Here is a 24,701-nt window from a genome sequence, read left to right on the forward strand (position 1 = left end):
GTAAGCGTGGTCAATACTTTTTCCCTGTGTCATTTCACATTATTACACATCACTTTATTTCTGAACTTCTTTGTTTGGGGTTCTTTGTATGTATTACTTGGGTTGTTACCAACACCTGGTGAAAAGTTCATGTCAATAGTTCCTTTGGAAATATATTTACTAAGAAAATTGGGGACGTGTTCAATACTTATTTCACACACTTTAACTAATAGCTTTTAATCTGCTGATGATCAAAGTTGAGACTCAATGTAGAAATGACAACAGACCTCTGTAAGGTAAGGGATATATTTTATTGTCTTAGTCGACTTCCCGTCAGGTGACCAGGAGGAGGGTCAGAGCTCTAGAGGAGCACCACATAGTTGGCGGGGAACATCCCGAAGTCTCCCTGAGGTCCGAATCCTCTCCACCAGCCCTCATCCAGCATCTCAACCCCTGTGATGATGTCCCCGGGGTCAAAGGTGATCTCAGTGTCGTCCACTGTGGAGAAGAGTTGATGGTGAGCCAAGTGTGTGTCTGTGTATACCTGTGTCTGTGACAGTGTGTGTGTGTGTGTGTACACACCAGCCTGGTAGTCATACAAAGCTCGGGCCTTGATGTTCTGTCCTCTCGTGTCCACACCAACGCCTCCAGCCTTACATTCATATCAATTCATGAGTGGAGTTGCTCTTTGAACTGATTCTTATTTGGTAATAACATAAATGCGTTAATTTAGTAATGGTATAGTATTAATTTCATTTTGAGTAATAACATCTTAGTGTGGTCCTTAAGTTATAACACATTACTGAGACACCTCTTCAGACTGAACCTCCACTAAAACACTAACTGTAGAACTTATGACACTTTTCTATAACATGTTTTGAAACTGCTTATTTGACGAAAATTATACTTTCTTGTTACTTTGTATCTCTATGGTTGAAATGCACTTATTTGAAGTTGCTTTAGATAAAAGCGTCAGCTAAATGAATTGTGATGGAATGTGTGTATTAATAATATAAACGTGAGGTCATTATTTAGCAATATCATATTAGTGAGTTCATTATTCAGTTTAAATATATGAATACATTTATTATTGAGTAATAACATTTTATTGATTTCATTATTCAGTTATAATATGATCTCACATCAGTGTTATCAGACTTGATCAAATATAATAACCACATGAAGTTTGGAGGGCGGAACCCTAACGAAGAGACGTTTAATACAACTCCAAAACATGCTTTATTACATAAGCATAAATGTTCTCTTGATATAAAGCAAGCAGAATTACACGCGTTGAATAGGTTGTGTCCAAGTATGTTGTCTCGTTAAGTAGAGTACTTGGTATATTTGAAGTCTGAATAAAGACAATAGAACTCACCGAGGGGATTGTGGGATCATAGACGTTCTCATACAGGTCCTCCTCAGGCTCTGCCTTGGACACATCTTCTGGTTGGAGACATTAAACAAAGCGTATGACGACAACTATTATTATAATAATCCAACATTTCTATCTGATCATTGAAAGATTAAATCATCACATCATATTATTCAGTATTTAAGGAGCCAATAGTACTGGATTTGTATAACTAGTACTAGTCACCAGGAGGAGCTTCATCTCCATCTTCGTCTTCAAACTCGTCAGACCACTCTTCTTCTGTGTGGATCAAAGACATGTTAGCGGTTCATCTCCTTTCGTATTTTCATTTTACACTAGTTTAATTTCCTGGAATAAAATATTAACTAAAAGTTATGAAATAAATGTTAACTATTCTTCTTGTTCATCCTTGAGTTATTAGCGGCAAATACAATTAATGTAAATTTAAGTAATTTGATCATTATTAGCAGTAAAAGCGCTTCCAGTTCCCATAAAACTACTTAATGAAGGTCCTGAGACTGAAGGTCATCAGAATGAAGGTCCTGAGACTGAAGGTCATCAGAATGAAGGTCTGAGACTGAAGGTCATCAGAATGAAGGTCTGAGACTGAAGGTCATCAGAATGAAGGTCTGAGACTGAAGGTCATCAGAATGAAGGTCTGAGACTGAAGGTCATCAGAATGAAGGTCTGAGACTGAAGGTCATCAGAATGAAGGTCTGAGAGTGAGAGGATGTTGTCTGATGATCTTTGCAGCTTATTGAGCTGTAAACATTAAACGACACGTGGAGAAGTGTGACGAAAAAAAGTCATACTGTTGGTTAATTTCTTGGTCAGTTGATAGGATTTAGACGGATGAAGTTACTACACATGAAGACAAATGAGGAATTTTATAGATAATTGTTAGTCAGGAGAAAACTATTACAGGAATATTTAAACTGTCAGATTGTTGTCGTTTTTGAATTCTGAAATTCAATTAAATTGTTTTGCAAGCAGATGTTAATTTGTTATTAAACACTTTGAGTTTAAATATGTTTAAAAGTGGTTCTTTGAGTTGAAGCAGAAGTGGTTTGTCAGAAGGAGGACATTGTTTTAGCCTCAGTATTTAATGTTTAATGACACCATGTGACATCAGATCCATCACCTCGCCTATACAGCCACTTGAGGTGATGGATCTGATGTGTCTCACCTGCAGCTGGAGCAGGTGAACCAGTTGTCTGTGGTGGTGCAGCAGGTGAGTGAGACCTCACAGGTGAGACAGGTGAGACAGGAGACAAGGGGAGCAAAGCTGGAGCAGGAGGAGACGCTGGTGGTAGCAGAATATCTCTCTCAGAAAGAAGTTTCCCTGAGACACAGAATGAGACCGTGAATGATGCCATAATATGAATCTATAATATGATTAAAGATTGGCTCACTGGTTGAGCTTATTGATCTGTGCAGGTTCACCAGGTGTGGAAGCAGGAGCCTCAAAGCTCTGCCCCCTCTTGAACATGTCTCTCTGAGAAGTCTGTGACTTGTCCTTCTGTGAACATAGACAGGGTTGAAAGGGGAATTAAGGATTGTCTTAATGTATCTCATTAAAACAGTTTGGGGGGTGAAGCTCAATCAGCCAATCCCTGACCAGTAAACACAAAGCTGTTCTAACATCTGTAGTTTAAACATATTCAATCTTTCATTGAGAAGCAGCTGAGGCGCAAACATCGACTCTTCTTTTTAGATTACAATACATTAGACTATTTTAAAATACTGACATATATGTATATACATACGTGTTTTAACGCACTTATGTTGTCTGTCCATTTATTTTTGCTTAAACGTTTTTATCTTATTTTACTTCCATCTTATTTTATGCTTATATGACAGCAATCACCAGGACACATGTGTAACATAGGTGGCAATAAACAGCTTCTGATTCTAATCACTTTTTAGCTTTCTGCACAGACGCAGCCAAGTTGATCCCAGACTTCCTGTTTCCATCTTCCTGCAGGTTCTAAATCAGGCACATTGTTTTAATATTTATGTTAGAATAAACAGTTTATTTCATCTTTTAAATCAGAACTAGGTGGAAGAATGTGTCTCCTCAGGATCCACTTCTGAAGACTTTGTTCTCCTTCATGTGTATTAACATTCAACTCCAAAATACTTTTGCTTCTGCAATGAATCCAGGTAACCCTCAGAACTAAGGCTCAGACACCAGATGTTCACAGATCTATTTCCTGGTTCTGACCCGATGGAACTGATGAACCTTAAGTGAAGAATGTTAAACTCACGTATCTCTGCTGCTCCTTCTCTCGCTCCTCTTCTTCTATCTGCTTCTGAAGAGTCCTGGAGGACAAACACAAAGGACCAATCAGCTGTTAGATGTGGGCGTGGTTGATGATGATGATGATGATGAAGACTTACTTCTCCTTGGCTTTCTTCTCCCTCTCCCCCGTCTGCTTCTCCTCTACCTCCCTCCTCTCTCTCTCCAACGTTTGTTTCTCCTCCTTCAGCCGTTGGTTCTCCTCCTGTTGATGAAGTGCTTCGTCCCTCTGAAGACAGAGAAGCTTTTATCAGATGAAATCAAGTCAAACTGCACACCCTCGAAGGAATGGGAAGAGAAACCTGATGTTGAACCCAGAAGTCGTCCTTTCTGGTTTGTTGTATTTCCTCCACAGCGTTGACCTTCCGATACACAGAACCCTGTCACAGCAGAGAAGGTGTGAGTTATGATTCTCCTCCACGTTCCTCCAATAACTCGTCTCCATTCCTTTAGAAGGGAAAGTATCTTTGACATCAGAGACTTTTGTTTACCATCCAAAACTAGACCACAGATTAAAGATTTCACTGAGAATGTTTTACAATCTCATTCATGGAATATTAACTTTTCCACAAAGCAATTCAACAGCATCGTTTTTCCTCGACTTGCTGAAATCAGATTCTTTTTCATCCTCGAACAGACATTTGAATCTCAAACTGAGATTACACAGATGACATCACTATGACGTCATTAAAGCAAAAGATGACATCACAGAAAAACTTTAGTTGCTGCACACGAAGATCATGTAGGAAAAGGAATCATCGATACTTCATTTAATTAGTGAATGTATTTATTCATGTTCCTGTAAACATATCAGATTGAATTTATTCCAGAGATCCATGTTTCTCACCACAGAGCCTCTCGGAGCGGCTTTATCTTCCTTCGCTTTGTGGAAGTGAAAGTTGGCTCCAGAGGTTTTGGCCACTTTCTGCAAGATCGTCTCCGGGTCCACGTCATCATCTCCACGGGCATTTATGGTCACATGGGCTCCCTGGTGTCACACACAGATCAGGTCACATGGCCTCCGTAGTGTGTCACACACACACATTGATCAGGTCACACACCTTCAGGAAGCTGGACATCGAGCTCACGTGGTTGGCACACATTCCTTTTCTAGAGTCCTTTACACCGTCACCTGTCTGTGCGCACACACACACACGCACGCACACACGCACACACACGCACGCACACACAGACGCACACACACACACGCACGCACACACGCACACACACGCACGCACGCACACACACACACACACACACACGCACGCACGCACACACACACACACACACACACACACACACACACACACACACAGACGCACGCACGCACACACAGACGCACGCACGCACACACAGACGCACACACACACACGCACGCACACACAGACGCACACACACACACGCACACACACACAGACGCACACACACGCACGCACGCACGCATGCACGCACGCACGCACGCACGCACACACACACACACACACACACACACACACACACACACACACACACACACGCACGCACACACGCACACACGCACGCACACACGCACGCACACAGAGTAAAACTGAGCCTGAATGTACTGTGTGAGTATATTCCTGCATTTCTTGTGAATGTGTGTCTGTCTCACCCAGTTTATGAGAACATATTTGGGGAGACCGGAGTTCGGGTCCTGGACTCGACAGAAACCGTACATCACCTTCCCGCTGTTCAGCTCCTCCACCATCTCCTCCAAACCACCGTCTGTGAACACAGAGAAATACTTGGTGGTTTTGGTTGACATGAATAACAATGATGATCTTTCATCAATGCCTCAGTTGATGTTTTGTTTTATTTTATTATAATAAACTTTGAAATTGTCGTTTTAGGGTTAGGGCGTGAGCTATGGCTGAAACCATCTTGGTATTGATATTAAACACGTAGTGAAGCGGTTATTCAATTAACGTGGCTTTAGCCAGTGGTGATTTATTGTAAAGTCTTATTCCAGTTGTCACGAATGTTTTCCTGTATCTGGATCATTCTGTTGGAGAAGGTGCAACGCTGTGCCTGCAGTAGGTGGTGAAGAGGGTGGTCCAGAATGTCCAATATGGACATGGTTTTTTGTGTGTCCTCCTCTCCACCACCTGTTCAGGATGCTCTTGTTGGCAGCCAATGATGGAGCCGGCCTTCTACACCAGCTTCCTAATCCATTGGCGTCACCAGCTTCAATGCTGCTCCCCCAGCAGATAATGTCACAGAGCACTGGCCACAACAGAATGGTATAACATCTCCAACATCTTGCTGTATAGGTTATAGGATCGAAGTTGACTCCTCCCCTTCTTGTACACAGCGTTGATGTTGGCCTTCCAGTTCAGCCAATGGAGACAGCCAGGTACTTGTATTCCTCCACTATGTCCACATCATCACCCAGAACACTCATCGGTTGTGAAGATGTCATCTTTCTTCTGAAGTCCACCACCATCTCTCTGGTCTTGGCCACGTTCAGAGTTCGAGAAAGTAAGCCATCGGTTCCATCCAGATGCAACTGGGCTCGTTGCAGCAGATAGATGACGGCGTCGTCCACATCTATCTGCTGGTGAGCAAATTGCAGAGGCTCCATTAATGATTTCACCTGCGGTCAAAGGTGGGCCAAGACCAGCCTCTCCAGCACCGTCATGACATGGGATGTGAGGGCAACTGGTCGGTGGTCATTGAGGCCAGACGGAGTTGTCTTCTTACCGGGACCAGGCACGACATCTTCCACAGTACCAGGACTTCCTCCTACTTCAGGCTCAGGTTGATGGGATGTTGCAGGACTTTAGGACCATCTTTTCAATAAATAAATTTGAGTTGAACCAGTTGAGAACAGCTGTTCTATGTAGACTTTGCACATCAAAGTCTATGGGGACCATATTGTTGATTGTCATAGTCGTCAACCAATCACACCAACAGTTTGACATGTTGGGTGTATTCTTTGGCGTGCCAGTAGCACCGAGCTAGGCTCATACCTCATTAACGTGCGGTTTGGTCGGTTGTCAGGACTGGTGGGTGCAGCCAGAGGCAGAACTCAAACGCTTTAATGAAAAGTCCAAAATAAAAAAAAAACACCAAGGGGAAAAAAACAAGGATACAATGACTCTCAGACAATGACTCCGACAACATGTAACCATGACAACATGTAACCATGACAACATGCAGAACATGCAATGACGCCACACGAGACAAGATGCTGACAGGGCTTAAACACACAGGGGAGGTGCAGGTGACACAGGTGGAAACAATCATGGACACTGCAGACAATTACAGGAAAAGGCAGGAAGTGAAGTTACCCAGGGACACGAGAGACATGAGACTACCAAATAAAACAGGACATGAAGCCAAACCGTGACAGTCAGTGGCCCACGGAAAGCTAGCAAGCAGATCTCAGTATTTAGGACTAATTCAGGTTGAACTTTGTAAACCGTGGACAGCGTTTAATAGGTGAACTGCTTTTGCGTCTTTTACATCCGCAGAAATGAGTTAATTTGTCCGTCATGTGGATTTTATTATTTAGTTAATGTCATTCCCTCTGATGTAAATTATACTTGAATGGGCCGTGCTTTGGAGTCTGTGCTGTATTAGTGCATCGGGTTTGAGGGATTTTTTGCCATGCTGTGTTTTAAACAAACGTGAATGGTTCTAGTTCTGGTTTGCTATTGTCATTGAGTTATTACAATGATTATATGTATTATCTCTGACTGAGTTTAACCTTCTATTAGTGGACATTACAGTGTTTTTTTATCAGATCTTACCTCCCTTCTGTGCCAGACGGATGTCATTAGTGTTCCCTTCATAAGTGAAGAGCACCCTACAAACACACAGTGAGCAGGTTAGCATATCAGTAGCATAACATGTCAGCAGGTAAGCATGTCGGCAGGTTAGCATGTCAGGGAGTTAGCAAGTTGGTAGATTAGCATTTCATAACCAGTGATAACTCACCAGTTTGTGTCCATTTTTCCATCCACTACTTCTTTATACGCCTCCATGAGTGAAGGGCCATTCTTACTCAGATTCACTGCCATCGTCTTCAGCTTTCCTCAGTGAAGAGTTTCCTCTATTTTACTTTACCACAGATCCTCCTTCACGCCGAAGAGTGAAACTAGAGAAACCTGATGAGCCTCATTCCTTCAGTAGCTGCTCCCTCTGACCAACCTCCATTCATTCATCAACCCAACCAAAATTATCCTCTTGTGTGTGTTTGTGTGTATTTATCATAATTAACCCTCAAAACCCTTCACAAACCCTAACCCTGGTTATTAATTAATAAACAAAAGCTATGTGCCACTGACAGGGCATTCAAGTTGTATCTAGTATGTTACAACAAAACAAGTTACATTTTAACAGGGCCTTCTGTCACGTGGGCTGGTGCAGGAAGGCAGGGTTGTTACCTCCGACCCTCCTGCTTCGAAGCTTGTGTCGAAATATGAACCAGTGCAAGGTGAAGCAAATGTATCGGTGCTTGGTTCGTTCGCTGCTGATCACGTGATCAGTGACGTCCGAAGCTTCGTTCCGTCGCACAGTCACGTGACCGCATCGATTTGATTCAAATGGGTGCGAAACAGGGTTCAGGCTCGTCTGTCTGATACAGTCAAAGTCAGTGTTGTTGAGAGTAGCAAAGAGCAAATTTACAATGGAACCTTTTGGCAAAGAGGTCGCTCCGAGATGTGGGAGCACTTCAGTTTGATTTCCTCTAACAAGGTTGGCAATAGGCCAAGTCTGTCACTTGTATTGTGTAATTATTCATTAATTATGGATGTTCATTTTTATTTGTTTTCTAAGGCAGGGGAAATGGTATCTACAAAGATTAACCCACTCAACCCCAATACTGTGGAGAAAATTGTGTTTCTCAAAAGAAAATCAATAATAATTTCATGCCCCATCCCATGTGTCCACAAGCACCTCAATATCCTGTGATAACAAACCTGCACAATCACTGTAAATCACTTCCCACATTCCAGATTCAAACAATTCACCTAAGTCCCATGACTGCCATGAAGTGCACATGCAGTATGAAGCACTTGCTGGTATTTGAAATTATATTGCTTACATATAACTCTATACTATATATAGCAATTATATATTATATATATAGCAATTATATATATATATATATATATATTAGGGCCGGGACTCGATTAAAAATATTAATCTAATTAATTAGAGGCTTTGTAATTAATTAATCAAAATTAATCTCATTTTAATTGCATAAATATTTGACCTGAGAACAGTGAGAAGTAATTTTTTTCACATGGATTTTTATTTTTGTTCAACCAATTCCAGCAGACAAGTGTAGAAATAGCATATTTAGAAATATAGTACTTTCAGAAATTCAGGTAGCCTATAGGTAAGTAGACCTTCTGTAAACTAGGTTTTTTTAAGTAGACCAAAACTTTCAAGTACATTCAGAACATTGGTTATTTTTTCAGACGTGGACTTAGTTACCCTGGTCCTTAAACCAGTCATCTGGTGCAGTGTGGGTTGGGTGTGGGTCCTTGTACGTCCTCGCTAGCTGCTAATTGTGTTGCGTTGAGGTGATACTTGAGGCTCGATGTGAATTCCTTGTTGCACAGCTTGCACACAACCACGCTCTTATCGACGCTTCCATCCGTGTGTTTATTATAAGAAGATTTCCCATTCACGGGGCCACCAGACACGGTCTCGTCAGCTTCTTCGTTCATGTTCACTGTGGTTTGTTGTTGTCTCAAGTCATGGACGCTAGTTGGTGCTCCAGTATAATCGGTCCCCCCGAAACTCATCCAGTGAGAAACGTTCCGCGGTGCAAAAAATAAGTGTAAAAATGCGTAAAAAATGTGTAATGCGTTATTTTTTGTGTAAATAATTAATCTTAATTCACATTGTAATTAATTAATCTTAATTAACGCGCTAAAGTCCCGGCCCTAACATATATACAATGTTCCACATTTAGCAGCACGTGCAGGGTAACGTTGGAGGAGATGGAAGTAGCTGAGCTCAGCATAGCGGTGCGTGAAGTGGTCCGTTTGCCACTCACCCTCCTGTTTGTTTTTACTGAGTCACATATATATCAGTCTGGAGATGAAATCGGTCACTCCAGCATGGTCCCGAGTCCAGATGAACTAATTCTCTCTGGATTAATTTAATTTTTCAGATTCAGCTGGCCACAAAAAACAGTTTAAAAAGAGAATAAACTAGCTTCTTAGTCTAAAGAGATGAACTAAACCATTCTACAGACGTTATATACATACATATTCTAATGCAATAAACACTCCTAATCTAGTATCTCAAGATACATTTAACTTTTAACTGTATGTATTACATGTCCTCAGTCTGCTGCACTGATCTGGAGACAAGTTATACAATATTCTGATTAATGGTGAAAACACGTTCGCCACTCTTCGGGCCATGACGTCATTGAGGTGTCCGACTGGTCCTTTAAGGTTTAAAAGTGTCCTTCTTGTCCATCTAAACTCCGCCCACCTCTTTGTTTCTTGAAAACAAATGCGATCGACCTGTTGAGCCTGGTCCAGGATCAGTTCAGCTGGCTGTTCTAGTGCTTGCGCTTGAAGACGAGCGCGCTGTGCTGAACTGGTCCAGAGTCAGTACTGGTCCAGGTACTCCCAACAGTCGCGGAGTCTCTTTCTCGGTACCAGAAGTGTTGCCACACAAACAAACGGCCTGGATCTGAGTTCTCATCGGTCGAACAATGCCTGTTTTAAACGGAACTTCGGACATTTGGATCAAATCTCAACGGGCCTTTACTTTTCCCGCTGGAGGAACTACACGTTAAACTTTTAGTCCGGGTCGTTGAAGGCTGCGGTTCTGGGTTGGTTCTGAGTCGGTTTTATTGTCCGTAAAGCTCTCCCTGCGCTTGGACTTATTTATGGACTGTCTTTGTGGTGGAGGAGATTCCAGGAAGACTACCCAAAGACTTCCAGACTTCAGGAGTTCAGCGGAACAAACATTACGCGTCAGTGAACGCCGCAGGTAGCTAACGTTAGCTAGCAGGTTAGTTTAATACGCGGGTTTTAACGCCATAAAAGACAAAATAATAACCGTGGCTGCTTTTAAACTGTGAAACACCCAGACAACCTCAGCTGGATATTGTATTAAAGGACCTCTTTTTCTGGTTGGCTGTTTCTTTACAAACTGTAAGTTAGCCATCGCTCGGGCTAACTCAGCCGTTAGCTCCTGCTAGCTGCAGCGGCTAACGTCCAGTGTAGGTTGTCCACTAGCCGTTAGCTCATGCTAGCTGCAGCGGCTAGCGTCCAGTGTAGGTTGTCCACTAGCCGTTAGCTCGTGCTAGCTGCAGCGGCTAGCGTCCAGTGTAGGTTGTCCACTAGCCGTTAGCTCATGCTAGCTGCAGCGGCTAGCCTGCAGACATGCCGCAGCTGAACGGAGGAGACGATCTGGGAGCAAACGACGAACTGATCGCCTTTAAAGATGAAGGAGAACAAGAGGAGAAGAGGAACGTTTCCTCTGAACGAGACCTGGACGATGTCAAGTCGTCTCTGGTTAACGAGTCCGAGTCCAGCTCAGACTCCGAGGTGAGTGATCTGGGGTCAGTCGTTAACTCTGGTTTCTCTGTTGCAGACACACTGTGCTTTGTTGTTATTGTGTGTGTCTCTGTGTTGGGGTTATTGACGTGTGTGTTTGTGTTGTTGTGTTTAGGCTGACAGACAGTCTAGAACTAACTCCGATCTGGAGAACAGGATCCGACAAAATCATCTGTTTCAAGAAGGTAAATATTTCTGTAACACATTTCTATTGTTGTTATTACTTTATTAATCCTATGTAATGGACTATTTAGATAATAAATAGAATAAAGATAAGCCAATAGATATGTGTGTATGTCTCACTCTGCTCATGTGGACCTGGTCTTTCAGCCTTGAGGAGGCAGCAGGATGGAGGTCTCTTCCAGGTCTCTTCTTCTCCTTTTGTTGGATATCCCTTCTTCATGATCCCAGACCTGGGGAACTTCTGTAGTCCTTACCTCTCCAACGGAGCCCTGGCCCCCAGCGCCAGGACGGTGAGTTGAGTGTGTGCGTGTGTTCATGTTGTTGTGGGACAGGTTCCATCCATGAATCATATGTAAATGTAGTACATTGACACTGTTTTTACTGATTATTCTTTAAACACAAAACGACACACATTTGATCATCTTCAGAACCGAGTGGAACATGTTGAACCAGCGACTCTTCTGTCCTCGTGCACTTTGCTCTCAACTCCATCATTTGACGTGTTTGAAGTGCCATCAATGTCCCCACATCTAGCAGGACGTTTCCAAACGTCTTTTAGGGACACAGTGGTGTCCTCTGCAGGTAGATGTTGACATGGAAGTAGCCCAGCAACCCTCGTCCCCCTTCTGTTGGACACGAGTTCCTCTCTCCATCTTCAGCGTCTCTGCATCTAACTGACTGCAGCACGCCGTGCTTCAGGGGTCAGGGGTCAACGCCCACTGGAGGAAACAAAGCTGTGCTAACTGCCTAATATAACTGCTTAATATTTTATCACATGAATCTCTGCCATATTAATTTCATACATTATCGCGTGAATATTGACAGCCTTAAACATAATACATCTTCAGTAAAGGGAGTAAATGTCACACCTGAGTGTGTGTCTAGCTTAACCTGCATAAACCTGCATTTCCCCCCACCACCACCCCCCCCACGTTAGTCGGCCATTGTTGTCATTAGCAGAGTGTGAATGCTGATAATGCGTAACTTCATGGGGGGGTTCCAACACTTGGCCTCAGGCTACACACACAAGTCTCTGCCCACAATGGGACCATGTGTCCTCATCGGCCTCCTCAGTGAGAGGAGGTGTGTTCATGGGAGGGGGCTCGGGGAGGAAGACACACGCCTGCCATTCCAAATTCAGGTAAGGAGTTTTTGGTTGTCGGGATGCTATCTGAGCAACAATAGGGACCATTTACTGTCATGTAGTCACACAGGAAGTAGGACTGTAGATCACCAGCCGCCTCTAGGCAGGGTGTACACCCCTACATGTGCCAACGTGTCACACCTGAGCCCCAGTGAAGGCTCTCAGGTTGGGTGTTATTTTCACTCTGCGTGTTGACTGAGCTGCTTGTTTAAGTAAACGTTGTCTCCAGGAAGAACAATCCCACAATATCTCTGTTTACTCTGCGTTGTCTCCGACGTCTTAAAAAACCCATAAGGATGATGTATCTACCAACAGCGACCTCCTAAACACACACATTATGCAAAGCTCTATGAGGAGCTACCAGCCAAATGTTCTCGTACTTGCATTCATTAAAAGTCTTCGGGCCAATCAGAGCACTTCATCACAGCGTGATCAGCTCTGAAAGCATTGATGACTGAGGCTGGTCAGCTAACACATGGTGCGTGATGTGCTTCTGATCTTATCTGGCCTCGTCTGCATGTTTCAGCTCTCAGCCAATCAAACAATCATCAAATCTCCATCTTCCTCATGCCATCATTTCTACACGAATAAAAATCAGATCTGAACTTTGTCTCCCTCAGTATCTCCCGTTTCAGTGGCCTCTGCTGGACGTCCCAGGAAGAGCATCTGTGCGGGACTCTGCTGCTCCAGCTCACCTGGTGAGACACTAAACGTTCAGGTTGAAGAGAACGCTGCCCCCTGGTGGGTGGATGACACCGTTGTTCTCCGCTTTCTGTCTGCAGTCTAACAACATGCCGATGGTGCAGCACCCTCACATGACCCACCTCCACCCACTGCTGTCCTACAGCCCCGAGGCCTTCTCCCCCCAGAGGGCTTCACCTGGCTTCTCCCCTGACGCTGGTGAGTCTCCGCTCACACATGAGCACATCCAGCTGAGGCCTGGTGGCCATCACTGATATCTGCTTGATTCTCACCTGTGCAGGTATGTCGAGGACCCCCTGCTACCCAGTGTCTCCTGGAGGCATGGCCCAGGTCCCTCACCCTCTGGGATGGCTGTAAGTAACTTCTCGTCACTCTGTCACTGTGGACCTTTAATGGAGTGTTTGACACCGTCCTCTGGTCCATGCAGACAGGGACAGGCCGTGTACCCACTGGCTGGAGGCTTCTCCCCAGCTGCTCTGGCTATGAACGCCTCCATGTCCAGGTAACTCTTGTTTTAATATGGAACTCACAGGGGGCGGGGCCTAATGTCAGGTGGAGTTCTTCAAGAAAGAGACTGTTTGAGCTTTTGTTTTAAGGGGCAAACTTTAACCTTTGACGTGTGTTTGTTTGGTAGCCTGGTGTCAGGTAGCTTCTCTCCACGTGTACCAACCCCCCAGTCCACAACTTCTCACTCCCCCTTTGTCCCTTCGAGGGTGAAACAGGAGCCTGGATGCAGCAGCCAGAACGGGTACCAACATTTGACTCAATCACTTCACAAACTGTCAACTCATTTATATCACAATGAACTGTGTCTGTGACTTATACAATAATTATATATTAACACCATGGTAACATGTTCCTGTAGAAGATCGATGTCGGACGTCCTGCAGGACAAAGAAGACGAGAAGAAGCCTCATATCAAGAAGCCGCTGAACGCCTTCATGCTGTACATGAGAGAGGAGAGGCCCAAAGTAGTGGCTCAGTGCAAAGTTAAAGAGAGCGCCACCATCAACCAGATCCTGGGGCAGAGGGTGAGTGTGTGTGAGGGTGTGTGTGTGTTTGTGCTCGTTACTTTACTGACTGAGATGTTTCCTGTCTGCAGTGGCATTCTCTGTCCAAAGACGAACAAACCAAATACTACGAGCTGGCTCGCAAAGAGCGACTCCTCCACTCCAAGCTTTACCCCGGCTGGTCAGCCAGAGACAACTACGTGAGTAACGTGTACAGCACGGCAGCCTGTTCACAGCGTCCCACCCTTTTAATGAGGTCACATGCTGCTTTGTGTGCAGGGTAAAAAGAAAAAGAGGAAGAGGGCAAAGAGTGAGACTCTGTTTGAAAGTAAGAAGATGCTTTAATATAATTAACATAACGTCCTTTCGGTGTTTTGGGTTTAAGCCTCTATCTGTGTTCCTCAGATGAAGAGGGCTTTCCTCCAGAGCTGAAGAGATCTTGTGACGAGACGCCTCACACACACTCTGTGCCGACTGCACACACACAACCCCGCCCCCACCTCACGCAGCCCTACACCGTCTCCCACCTGACGCACACACACCTGTCCCAAGCCAGCCCGGCCTCGTCGCTGGACTCCCCGGCGACGCCCACCACCGCCCTGGCCTCGCCGGCGGCCCCGGCGCCGACCCACACGGAGCACACGCACCCGTCCTGCTACGGCGGGCCGGCGTACGGCGAGCAGCTGCAGCCGCTGGCCCTCACCACCAAACCTCACCGGACCCTCCTCCCCGTCACTCCAGGACCCTCTACCCCCACCTCCTCCTGCGACACCCCCATCTCCTCCCCACAGGCTCCTTCCAGGTGTTCCCCCCCTCCTCCACCCATCCTCGTCCCACCTCCCACCACCGCTCAGTCACACGGTGCCTTAAGTCAGTCCTGCAGAAGAACCAGTCGGCTGTGAATCTTCAAATATATAATACAACTTTTTTAATGCTTTTAAAAAAAGTTTATAGAAACATTTTTTATAATGAAATGGACAAATAGCTAGTCAATATTTGGCTGCGTCTCTCACTTTATGAAACGGTATTTTCTTGCAAACTTATTTTCACTTTTTCTAATTCCATGAACAATCCACTTGTTAAGTGAGGTGAGGCACTGTGTTTTTCAGCTAAAAGCTTCCTTTTACCTGTTAGTATTGAATGTAAATCTATTTTCTGGTTCCTCTGTTAATAAATATTCACTGAGTCCTGCCTCTGTGATGATGATGATGATGATGATGATGATAAAGGTCTGAGTCTCGTGTGGCCACAGCCGTGGCCAAAAGTTTGGAGAAAGGCAAAAATATTAATATTCACAAAGTCTGCTGCCTCAGTTTTTATGATCACAGTTTGCATAAAGTCCATAAATGTTATGAAGAGTGATCAGATGAATTGCACCTAAAGCTACTATTTATCGGATCATCGAGAACTTCAAGGAATGCATCTGTGAGTGCATCTGCAGGCACAGTGAGGCGAAGACTTGGAGGATGGCCTGGTGTCCAGAAGGTCAGCAAGGAAGCCACTTCAGGAAAAATACCACGGACAGACTGATATTCTGCTAAAGGAACAGGGATTGGACCGCTGAGGACTGGAGTAAAGTATGTTTCTCTGATGAATCCCCTCTCAGGTGGTTTGGGCTCGTCTGGAGAAGAAAAGGTGAGCGCTACCGTCGTAGTGTCGTGTCAACAGTGAAGCATCCTGAAACCATCCATGTGTTTCTTCTCAGCCAAAGGAGTGGGTTCACTCACACTCACACGCCATGGATACAGAACGGTACCAAAACGTCCTCGAGAGCAACTTCTCCCAACCATCCAAGAACAGTTTGGTGACAAACATGATGGAGCTCCTCGCCTTAAGGCAAAGTGTCTCAGGGAACAAAACATGAAAACATGAACATTTTGGGTCCATGGTCAGGAAACTCCCCAGACCTTAAGAGGCAGGTGGACAAACAAAAACCCACAGATTCTGACAAACTCCAAGCATTGATTTTGCAGGAATAGGCTGCCATCCGTCAGGATGTGGCCCAGAAGTTGATTGACAGCCTGCCAGGGCGAATTGCAGAGGTCTTGAAAAAGAAGGGTCAACACTGCAAATATTGACTTTTTATTAAATCTTCAGCTTGTAATTATACTTCAGTATACCATAGTAACATCTTACAAAAAGATCTAAGACCACTGAAGCAACACACAGCTTTAGAGCAGCTCTGCAAGGAAGCAGAGAGGAAGGAAGGAGGTGATGCTGCACTGAAGCGTCAATCAAATTCTACCTGGACGATGATCAACTGACTTTTATTTTAAAAGAAAGGTCCAGAGGGAAATCTACTTTTAAAAAGGTTGAACAACCTTCTCAGCATGATGATCACAAATGATATTGGAGCTTTATTACTAGAGTGATGCAGAGCTTTGATGAACTCTAGTTTACGGTCAGTAGATACTAAACACAGGTTGGAGAGTAACCTCTGTGGGATATTAAAGTTATATAAAGTACTGTTATTCACTGTCCAAATCAGAACTTCAACAACAACGAGAAAAAGATGGTGACAAAAGTAGAGCAGTTTGGAGATTATTTATTAAATATGGAAATAATTCTTTTCCTAAACAGGGTACATTTTTCATAAATAGCACAACATTCGCAGCATATCTCATTCGATATTTGACTTGTCTTGGAAGCGAGACTTGCAGTCGAACTCATAGTCGGGGCACAGGGACGATGCCGATGGGTCAGCGAAGGGGAACACTTCTCTGGTCAGTCGGGTCAGGAAGCAAGGCATCTCCTTCTTCCCACCCAGCGCACCACCTCTGGCCTGGAAGCTGTAGGCCACCATGTGGGAGAGGCGGGTCATCAGGCGGGTTAGCTCCAGGTTACGGTTGTCGCCGTCCTTTAATAAAGTGCAGAATGTCTGGAGGAAGACGGACCCTAGAGGGTGCATGAAGGCTCCGTATCCTGAGGAGACGACAGAGAACGTTACACAACAATCCTGTTCTAGATAGAGACCTCCTCACCAGTGTAGCTGGTGGTCTACATCATACGTCTAGATAGAGACCTTCTCTCTGGTGTTTACCTGGCGGTGTTGCATACATCACAGCTGTATCCATGGGAACAGAGAGATGGTGAGACACGCTACACTCTCTGGTGTCATTAGCTGAATCCACCTCAACACCATCATCCAGACCAGCTCCTCGACAGGCCTGCAGAGACCACAACCAGTCGTCAGTCGCCCCCCCGTCTTCATCACCATGTCCGTTTGTGTGTGTATGTGGGACACAGGAAACACTCCCACCTGGATGAGGAACACTTTGGCCTTTTTCTCCATACGTTCATTGTCAAAATATGTGAAGATACGAGACAGAATGACAGCTTTCCCATCTGCTCCAAAGATGCAGCCTTCGTCTCCATGAGAGGACAAAACCGCCAGGAAGCAGTTCTTCACAGGCCGCATGCTCTCTGCCGAACGCACACACAGAGACACACAATCAGACAGACAGAGACACATAACATAAATGTGAGTAATGAACTTATTGGTTCATACACTCACAGCTCCATACGTATCCTGGTCTCACCTTGGAGGAACAGCTGGTAGATCTCCTCCGCGCTCAGGTCGCTGTGGATCTCCACCTTGAAGCCCACCTGGCTCAGGGTACGGTGGAGTTTCTTGGCGTCCTTGGCGGCTCCGGGTCTCCTTCCCAGAACCACTCCTGGATCAAACTGCTCCACAGAGACCAGCACGGCCCTGTTGGTGTCCCTCCTGTGATCCATCTGTCTTCCCTGCTGCTTCTGCTACTTTTTCTGCTTCTTCCTCCGTGAGACGCTGCTCTTTACACTGAGGGGGTAAAGTTGGAGTTCTGCCTGTCTCCGTTATGTCAGACAGGCTGTAAACCTGCAGTCACACCTGAATGACCATATAAGGACCTCCTCTGGCGGTTACAACAGGAAGGATCATGAGCGTTATGTAACCTGAGTTATCTTCTGCATGTGCCGGGAAAATACATTGTGCAACCTCTCTGCACGCCTATTATCAGGTGTGTTAGCCTCAGGTGTGTTTCTTTCAAGTACTTCAATCTCAGGTGCGAGTGTCTCAGCTGTTTTAGTGGCAGGTGTGTTAGCCTCAGGTGTGTTTCTTTCAAGTACGTCAATCTCAGGTGAGATGGTCTCAGGTGAGTTCCTCTCAGGTGCGAGTGTCTCAGCTGTTTTAGTGGCAGGTGTGTTAGTCTCAGGCGCTTTTCTTTCAGATGTTAGTAGCAGGTGTGTTAGTCTAAGGTGTGTTAGTATCAGATGTGTTAGTTTAAGGCAGAGGTGCTCACACCTTTACGGCTTGTAAGCTACATTTCAACCAACCAAGTCATGGCGATCAGTTTTCTGTGCAAGAGCCCCTTGTTGCCTTTTCCCTTGCTGCCTGTTCCCTTGTTGCCTTTTCACTTGCTGCCTTTTCCCTTGCTGCCTTTTCCCTTGTTGCCTTTTCCCTTGCTGCCTGTTCCCTTGTTGCCTTTTCCCTTGCTGCCTGTTCCCTTGTTGCCTTTTCACTTGCTGCCTGTTCCCTTGTTGCCTTTTCCCTTGTTGCCTTTTCCCTTGCTGCCTTTTCCCTTGTTGCCTTTTCCCTTGCTGCCTTTTCCCTTGCTGCCTTTTCCCTTGCTGCCTTTTCCCTTGTTGCCTTTTCCCTTGCTGCCTGTTCCCTTGTTGCCTTTTCCCTTGCTGCCTGTTCCCTTGTTGCCTTTTCACTTGCTGCCTGTTCCCTTGTTGCCTTTTCCCTTGTTGCCTTTTCCCTTGCTGCCTTTTCCCTTGCTGCCTTTTCCCTTGCTGCCTTTTCCCTTGTTGCCTTTTCCCTTGCTGCCTTTTCCCTTGCTGCCTTTTCCCTTGTTGCCTTTTCCCTTGTTGCCTTTTCCCTTGCTGCCTTTTCCCTTGTTGCCTTTTCCCTTGTTGCCTGTTCCCTTGCTGCCTTTTCCCTTGTTGCCTGTTCCCTTGCTGCCTTTTCCCTTGCTGCCTTTTCCCTTGCTGCCTTTTCCCTTGCTGCCTTTTCCCTTGTTGCCTTTTCCCTTGTTGCCTGTTCCCTTGCTGCCTTTTCCCTTGCTGCCTTTTCCCTTGCTGCCTTTTCCCTTGCTGCCTTTTCCCTTGTTGCCTTTTCCCTTGCTGCCTTTTCCCTTGTTGCCTTTTCCCTTGCTGCCTTTTCCCTTGCTGCCTTTTCCCTTGTTGCCTTTTCCCTTGCTGCCTTTTCCCTTGTTGCCTTTTCCCTTGTTGCCTTTTCCCTTGCTGCCTTTTCCCTTGTTGCCTTTTCCCTTGCTGCCTTTTCCCTTGCTGCCTTTTCCCTTGTTGCCTTTTCCCTTGCTGCCTTTTCCCTTGCTGCCTTTTCCCTTGCTGCCTTTTCCCTTGTTGCCTTTTCCCTTGCTGCCTTTTCCCTTGTTGCCTTTTCCCTTGTTGCCTGTTCCCTTGCTGCCTGTTCCCTTGCTGCCTTTTCCCTTGCTGCCTTTTCCCTTGCTGCCTTTTCCCTTGCTGCCTTTTCCCTTGTTGCCTTTTCCCTTGCTGCCTTTTCCCTTGTTGCCTTTTCCCTTGCTGCCTTTTCCCTTGTTGCCTTTTCCCTTGTTGCCTTTTCCCTTGCTGCCTTTTCCCTTGTTGCCTTTTCCCTTGCTGCCTTTTCCCTTGCTGCCTTTTCCCTTGTTGCCTTTTCCCTTGCTGCCTTTTCCCTTGCTGCCTTTTCCCTTGCTGCCTTTTCCCTTGTTGCCTTTTCCCTTGCTGCCTTTTCCCTTGCTGCCTTTTCTCTTCCTCTTGCGTGCGTCGACCAGTTTTTCTAAACTTGCATCAAAAGCTACGCGAGCCTCACTCAGCTGCAAGGCTGTGATTGGTTGTATGGATCCCTATGGTTGGGCCCACACATAAACAAAAAATAAATAAATAAACCAACAACTTCCACACACAAAAATGTTACTCCACCTATTTTTCTGGCGGTGAATTGCTTTGCAACACGTGCAATCCTTTGAGAACCATGAATTGTGTCACAATGCGCATGAAGATGCAGAACCATGCACCAGCCTTTAGTCTCAGTTTGCTCGTACAGGTCAGGACTCAATACTCGTCTGATGACTGTGGAAAAGGTTTCAGCATTTTTTTCTCCCCATGAGTGCTTCTCAGTAACTGTTGTATAACTTCTAAACACTTTATCTCATCTAAAGTATATCAGCTGAAGGCTGAACCTTTTGATTCAACTGGTCTTCTTTGCTAGAAGTACTTTCTGTTCATCTGGGCTTAAACATTTCTGTTCCAGTTTCACTCTTTCAGACAACAAGCATTCAGAGAGCAAATATCTTTAAGTAAAGTACAAGATCTAATAACAATATATAAACCGATACATGTAAAAGTACTGTGTTCAAATGAGATGTAGAACAGTACAAAGTACCTTTTAAATGTAGCAAATCAGAGAGTTAAAAAAAAATACCATCCATCCACCTTCAAACTGCTTATTCTTCATAGGGTCGAGAGACAGGGTACACCCTGGATTGGTCACCAGCCAATCCCATTCATATCTACACCATTTAACGCCCCCACAGACGCTCAAAGTATGTGTCATTTGGTCGGCCTTTTCCTCCTGATTCATCGACTTGGGCGTCCTGTTCTGTCGAAGGACGCAGTCCTGCAGGAGGACATGTCTGATTCATCCTACAAGGCCCAGCAAATCCCATCATGCAGTGCGGGCCGACGAGGATTTCATTCATCCGGGTGGAGGCAGGTGAGCCGACAGCGAGGGGAGCGTCACATCTTTGTTCATAAAAACACTCAAGTCATGTGATGTCACTGATGTTGTGTTTTAAATACACATAAGACGTGAGAACAAAGTGCTCTTAGTTACAACTCCTTTTGCAAAGGATGGTCCAGTGGTTCCTTTGCTAAAGAATTGAATGGATTCCAACAGCTCTTACTGTGACACCACTTCACTTCACTTCATGTCACTCAGTTAAGAAACTCCCAAAGGAAAAACGACTCTTTAAATCCAGCCTTGGATTCCCTAAACAACACGGTTTTCGACACCTCATGAATCCCTCTAACAGTCTTTCTTTGACCCCGTGACGATTTCCACTAAGGTCACGACAAAGTGGTTCGGTATAAAGGTTGAGAGGTAATATTTTTGACACTTCGAATCCAGCGTGAAAGGTCCTTTCTCCTTCACGCGATGGCCCTTTGGTGGCGGTAATGCGCCTACAAGATGGTTTGCCAACCACCAATAAACACTAGAAGAAGAAGAAGTGATGGCGGTTCTACACGTCATCAACACGCGACTCCTGTTTGTGGTCTAAGTTAAATGGAGCCGCTTACTCGGAGATCGTATTTTTGATTCATCAGATCCTCTTTTTACTTTCTTTACCGTAAGTATAACTTCATATAAGGTATATTAGCGCATTACATTATTATAAATACTTGGCTCCGTATGTGTTAGCTGCACGAGGTAACTTTCATGTGTCGTTTAACGTCACATTTCTAGTTTGAGTCAAAGCGGAGAGAAGCTGGACATGTCCCGTCACCCAAAGAACAGAGGAGTCCCGGTGAGGTGAGTTTCTCATATATAATACATATGTGTGGACTCCATCAGGTCCCCCTTGCTAGTACAAGGTTGGACCGCTTTCTTTTTCAGAACTGCCTTAATTCTTGGTGTTTTACTCTGAACGAGGTGTTGGAAACATTGGTCCATTTTGAGTACAGTGAACTCATTGTCATGTTTGAGATGCTATGGGCTGTGTGGTGCATCATCCTGCAGAAGATGCTAAGAGGAAAATACCCCCATCACACCAGCAGCAGCCTGAAGCAGGACGGCTCCATGGCTTCATGTGTCCTCCACATTGTGACCATCTGAATGTGCAGCTGGAATGAGACCAGGAGACGTTTGTCCTGTCTTCTGTTGTCCCGTTGTGGTGAGACTGTGTTGTAGTCTCAGTTTCCTGTTGTTGGCTGACAGGAGGGGCCCCTTGTGTTCTTCTGCTGCTGTAGATCTTCTTCAAGGTTCCACGTGTTGTGTGTCCTTCATTATTTGAGTTCTTGTTGCCTTTCTATCATCTCCATTCATCTATCCGAACCTTTTTTGTCTACAAAGAACCAACACATGAAGATCCGTGTTCTTCACTGAAGAGGAAGTGGATGAGGGTGGTTTCACAGTAAAAGCTGTTTCTTCTCTACAGATGGCTGGATTACTCAGCAGTTGGAAAAAGACTGAATGGGACCCGTTTCATCGCCTTCAAAGTTCCTCTGAAGAAGGTCAGAAGCTCGAGCTCCGGGCTCAACGTGGAGTTGGTGCAGCGAGCGGCTCACTAACTGTTTCCACTCCTTCAGTCTCTGAACCAACAGCTTGCGCCTGCGGATGTGTTCGGCCCGTGGGAGCTGCTGGACGCTCTGAGGAGTGAAAACCAGGAGCTTGGTTTGATCATCGACCTGACGTTCACGACGCGCTACTACAGCCTGCAGGTAGGCCTCCCGGTTCGCTGGTCTGCTTCCTCACCTCCAACAGAAGAAGACTCCAGCGCTCTCTGTTCTGTCGGCAGGACGTCCCGGAGTCTTTGCTCATCATGAAGATCTTAACTGCCGGTCACGAGGTTCCCAGCGACAAAACCATCCTGAGCTTTAAACGAGCTGTAGGCGTGTTTCTACGAGACAACGCAGATAACGGTGAGAGGGGCGGAGCTTCTGAGGCCTCTCAGTACAACTGGTCCAATGTGGTTTCTTCTAGTGGGACAGGAGCCGTTTACATTATACTAGTTACAAGTTACTAACTCGTCTCCAACTCTACGTCTTAGAAATAGTTACTGAGAGGCCACTAAGTTGGTAAAAAGATGTTACTAAAATGTTACTAACTTTTCACTTAGATTTGAATAACCTGTTAATAACTGGTTGCTTACTTGTTCCTATTAGAGAGAAACATCGAGGAAGCTTTGACTGGATAGTTTTCCCTTCTTTCTGTTTCAGACATGCTGATTGGAGTCCACTGTACTCACGGTCTGAACCGCACCGGCTACCTGATCTGCAGGTGAGTAGCACACAGGTGAGTAGCACACGCGTGAGCTGGTGTTACAGCTGTGTCCTACCTGCAGGTACCTGATAGATGTTGATGGGATGGATCCTAAAGAGGCAGTGGAGTGTGAGTACCCTTCTAGTTCTTCTTATTTAAATGTCTAGTTTCCCAAAGGAAAGCTTCTTAGATGTTCTTTTGTTCTCAGTGTTCAACTCCTCTCGGGGACATGCTGTGGAAAGACAGAACTATCTGGACGATCTGTTAAGTGGACCAAAGAGAAGGTGAATGTCTTTAACATGTAATGTTATGTGGGGTTTGAGACTTTGTTATTAACGGATCAGTCTCCAACAGCAATGAGGGGATGGAGGAGGCGGAGCAAGAGCCAATGAGAGGTCTCGCTTCACATCACCGCCGTTCCACCCCGCCCATTAAAGACCACAGGTACCAGAACCAGCCACAGGGCACACGCTTCGAACAGCTTTACATCGATCTTTGATATCTTTCTCTGCGCTTGTCTTCCAGCAGACCTTTTCCTCCAAGAGGAGCAAGCCAGCGCTCACAGCAACACCATCTAAACTTTGCCAGTCCACCTATGCGAGCATCTCCACCCTCTTATCAATGGAGGTCCCCTCATACTGACCGTCAGTGGAGGAGTCCCCCTTGCTCAGAGGAGAGTAGGTCCGGGTATGCTCATCCAGATCACAGGAGGGCAAGATATCGTCCTCCAGAGGACAGCAGGTCCAGATATGCTCCCCCAGGAGACAGCAGGTCCAGATATGCTCCTCCAGGAGACAGCAGTTCCAGATATGCTCCTCCAGGAGACAGCAGGTCCAGATATGCTCCTCCAGAGGACAGCAGGTCCAGATATGCTCCTCCAGAGGACAGCAGGTCCAGATATGCTCCTCCAGGAGACAGCAGGTCCAGATATGCTCCTCCAGGAGACAGCAGGTCCAGATATGCTCCTCCAGAGGACAGCAGGTCCAGATATGCTCCTCCAGAGGACAGCAGGTCCAGATATGCTCCTCCAGAGCACAGCAGGTCCGGATATGCTCCTCCAGGGGACAGACGAATAGGTCCTCCTTCTCTCCCTCGTTATTCAGCCTGCTGGACTAATGAGTCTCTCGGTTGAGACTGAACACTCCACACAGACAGGATGTCATTCTTCATGGTTCTGGTGATGAATTAAACTCGCAGGTCCAAATGTCGGTCCATAAACAATATACAGTCCTCAAGCGGACTTTGCTGTAGTGAGAGATGATGCATCAAGAAGGGTTAGAGAGTGAAGATAAACTTCATCCTAAAAGAAGTGAAATATCATGAAAAACACACTTTTTACAGCCTGCTTTTGTCCCTTTAATTATTATTCTGATTTTATTCTCTATTAGTTGCTTGTATATGTAACATGGTTTTATAATGTGCTTAATAAAAGACTAAAATCATCCAAATTGGACCCTTTAGTAGTAGGGGTTACCATTTGGGGGTTAGGCACTGCTTCAA

At 45.5% G+C, this 24,701-nt stretch overlaps 4 protein-coding genes across 5 annotated transcripts; 2 read left to right on the top strand and 2 right to left on the bottom strand.

Moving 5' to 3' along the window:
* Window positions 1-284: 284 nt before the first annotated feature.
* On the bottom strand, window positions 285-8,755 carry LOC119227138 (drebrin-like protein B). 2 transcript variants are annotated; one of them, XM_037485645.2, is made up of 14 exons: window positions 7,611-8,755; window positions 7,424-7,479; window positions 5,284-5,396; window positions 4,715-4,789; window positions 4,501-4,641; window positions 3,956-4,033; window positions 3,755-3,882; window positions 3,622-3,676; window positions 2,798-2,873; window positions 2,541-2,696; window positions 1,580-1,633; window positions 1,358-1,422; window positions 562-631; window positions 285-477 (listed from the first exon to the last, which is right to left on the bottom strand). In XM_037485645.2, the coding sequence occupies exons 1-14, from the start codon at window positions 7,691-7,693 to the stop codon at window positions 341-343; spliced, it is 1,287 nt and encodes a 428-aa protein (XP_037341542.2). In that variant the 5' UTR covers window positions 7,694-8,755; the 3' UTR covers window positions 285-340. The 2 variants fall into 2 exon arrangements, with proteins under 2 accessions (XP_037341542.2, XP_037341541.2); XM_037485644.2 differs by having other exon boundaries at window positions 1,358-1,425; window positions 7,611-8,754.
* A 1,382-nt stretch (window positions 8,756-10,137) lies between these two features.
* Window positions 10,138-15,433, top strand: LOC119226883 (transcription factor 7-like 1-A). Its single transcript, XM_062558822.1, has 12 exons — window positions 10,138-11,194; window positions 11,319-11,388; window positions 11,534-11,676; window positions 13,151-13,228; window positions 13,313-13,430; window positions 13,513-13,585; window positions 13,660-13,734; window positions 13,867-13,980; window positions 14,098-14,263; window positions 14,335-14,442; window positions 14,522-14,570; window positions 14,648-15,433. The coding sequence occupies exons 1-12, from the start codon at window positions 11,030-11,032 to the stop codon at window positions 15,142-15,144; spliced, it is 1,656 nt and encodes a 551-aa protein (XP_062414806.1). The 5' UTR covers window positions 10,138-11,029; the 3' UTR covers window positions 15,145-15,433.
* Window positions 15,434-16,771: 1,338 nt separating this feature from the next.
* LOC119226884 (caspase-7-like) lies at window positions 16,772-18,169 on the bottom strand. The gene is made up of 4 exons (XM_037485236.2): window positions 17,782-18,169; window positions 17,502-17,665; window positions 17,283-17,409; window positions 16,772-17,164 (listed from the first exon to the last, which is right to left on the bottom strand). The coding sequence occupies exons 1-4, from the start codon at window positions 17,975-17,977 to the stop codon at window positions 16,863-16,865; spliced, it is 789 nt and encodes a 262-aa protein (XP_037341133.1). The 5' UTR covers window positions 17,978-18,169; the 3' UTR covers window positions 16,772-16,862.
* A 2,167-nt stretch (window positions 18,170-20,336) lies between these two features.
* dusp11 (dual specificity phosphatase 11 (RNA/RNP complex 1-interacting)) lies at window positions 20,337-24,701 on the top strand. Its single transcript, XM_037485542.2, has 10 exons — window positions 20,337-21,570; window positions 21,687-21,752; window positions 22,378-22,453; window positions 22,529-22,660; window positions 22,738-22,861; window positions 23,159-23,219; window positions 23,284-23,330; window positions 23,410-23,485; window positions 23,556-23,645; window positions 23,727-24,701. Exons 2-10 carry the CDS (start codon window positions 21,715-21,717, stop codon window positions 24,331-24,333), a joined length of 1,251 nt encoding a protein of 416 aa, XP_037341439.2. The 5' UTR covers window positions 20,337-21,570; window positions 21,687-21,714; the 3' UTR covers window positions 24,334-24,701.

Source organism: Pungitius pungitius, chromosome 18 (genome assembly GCF_949316345.1).
Source record: "Pungitius pungitius chromosome 18, fPunPun2.1, whole genome shotgun sequence".
Classification (NCBI taxonomy): domain Eukaryota; kingdom Metazoa; phylum Chordata; class Actinopteri; order Perciformes; family Gasterosteidae; genus Pungitius; species Pungitius pungitius.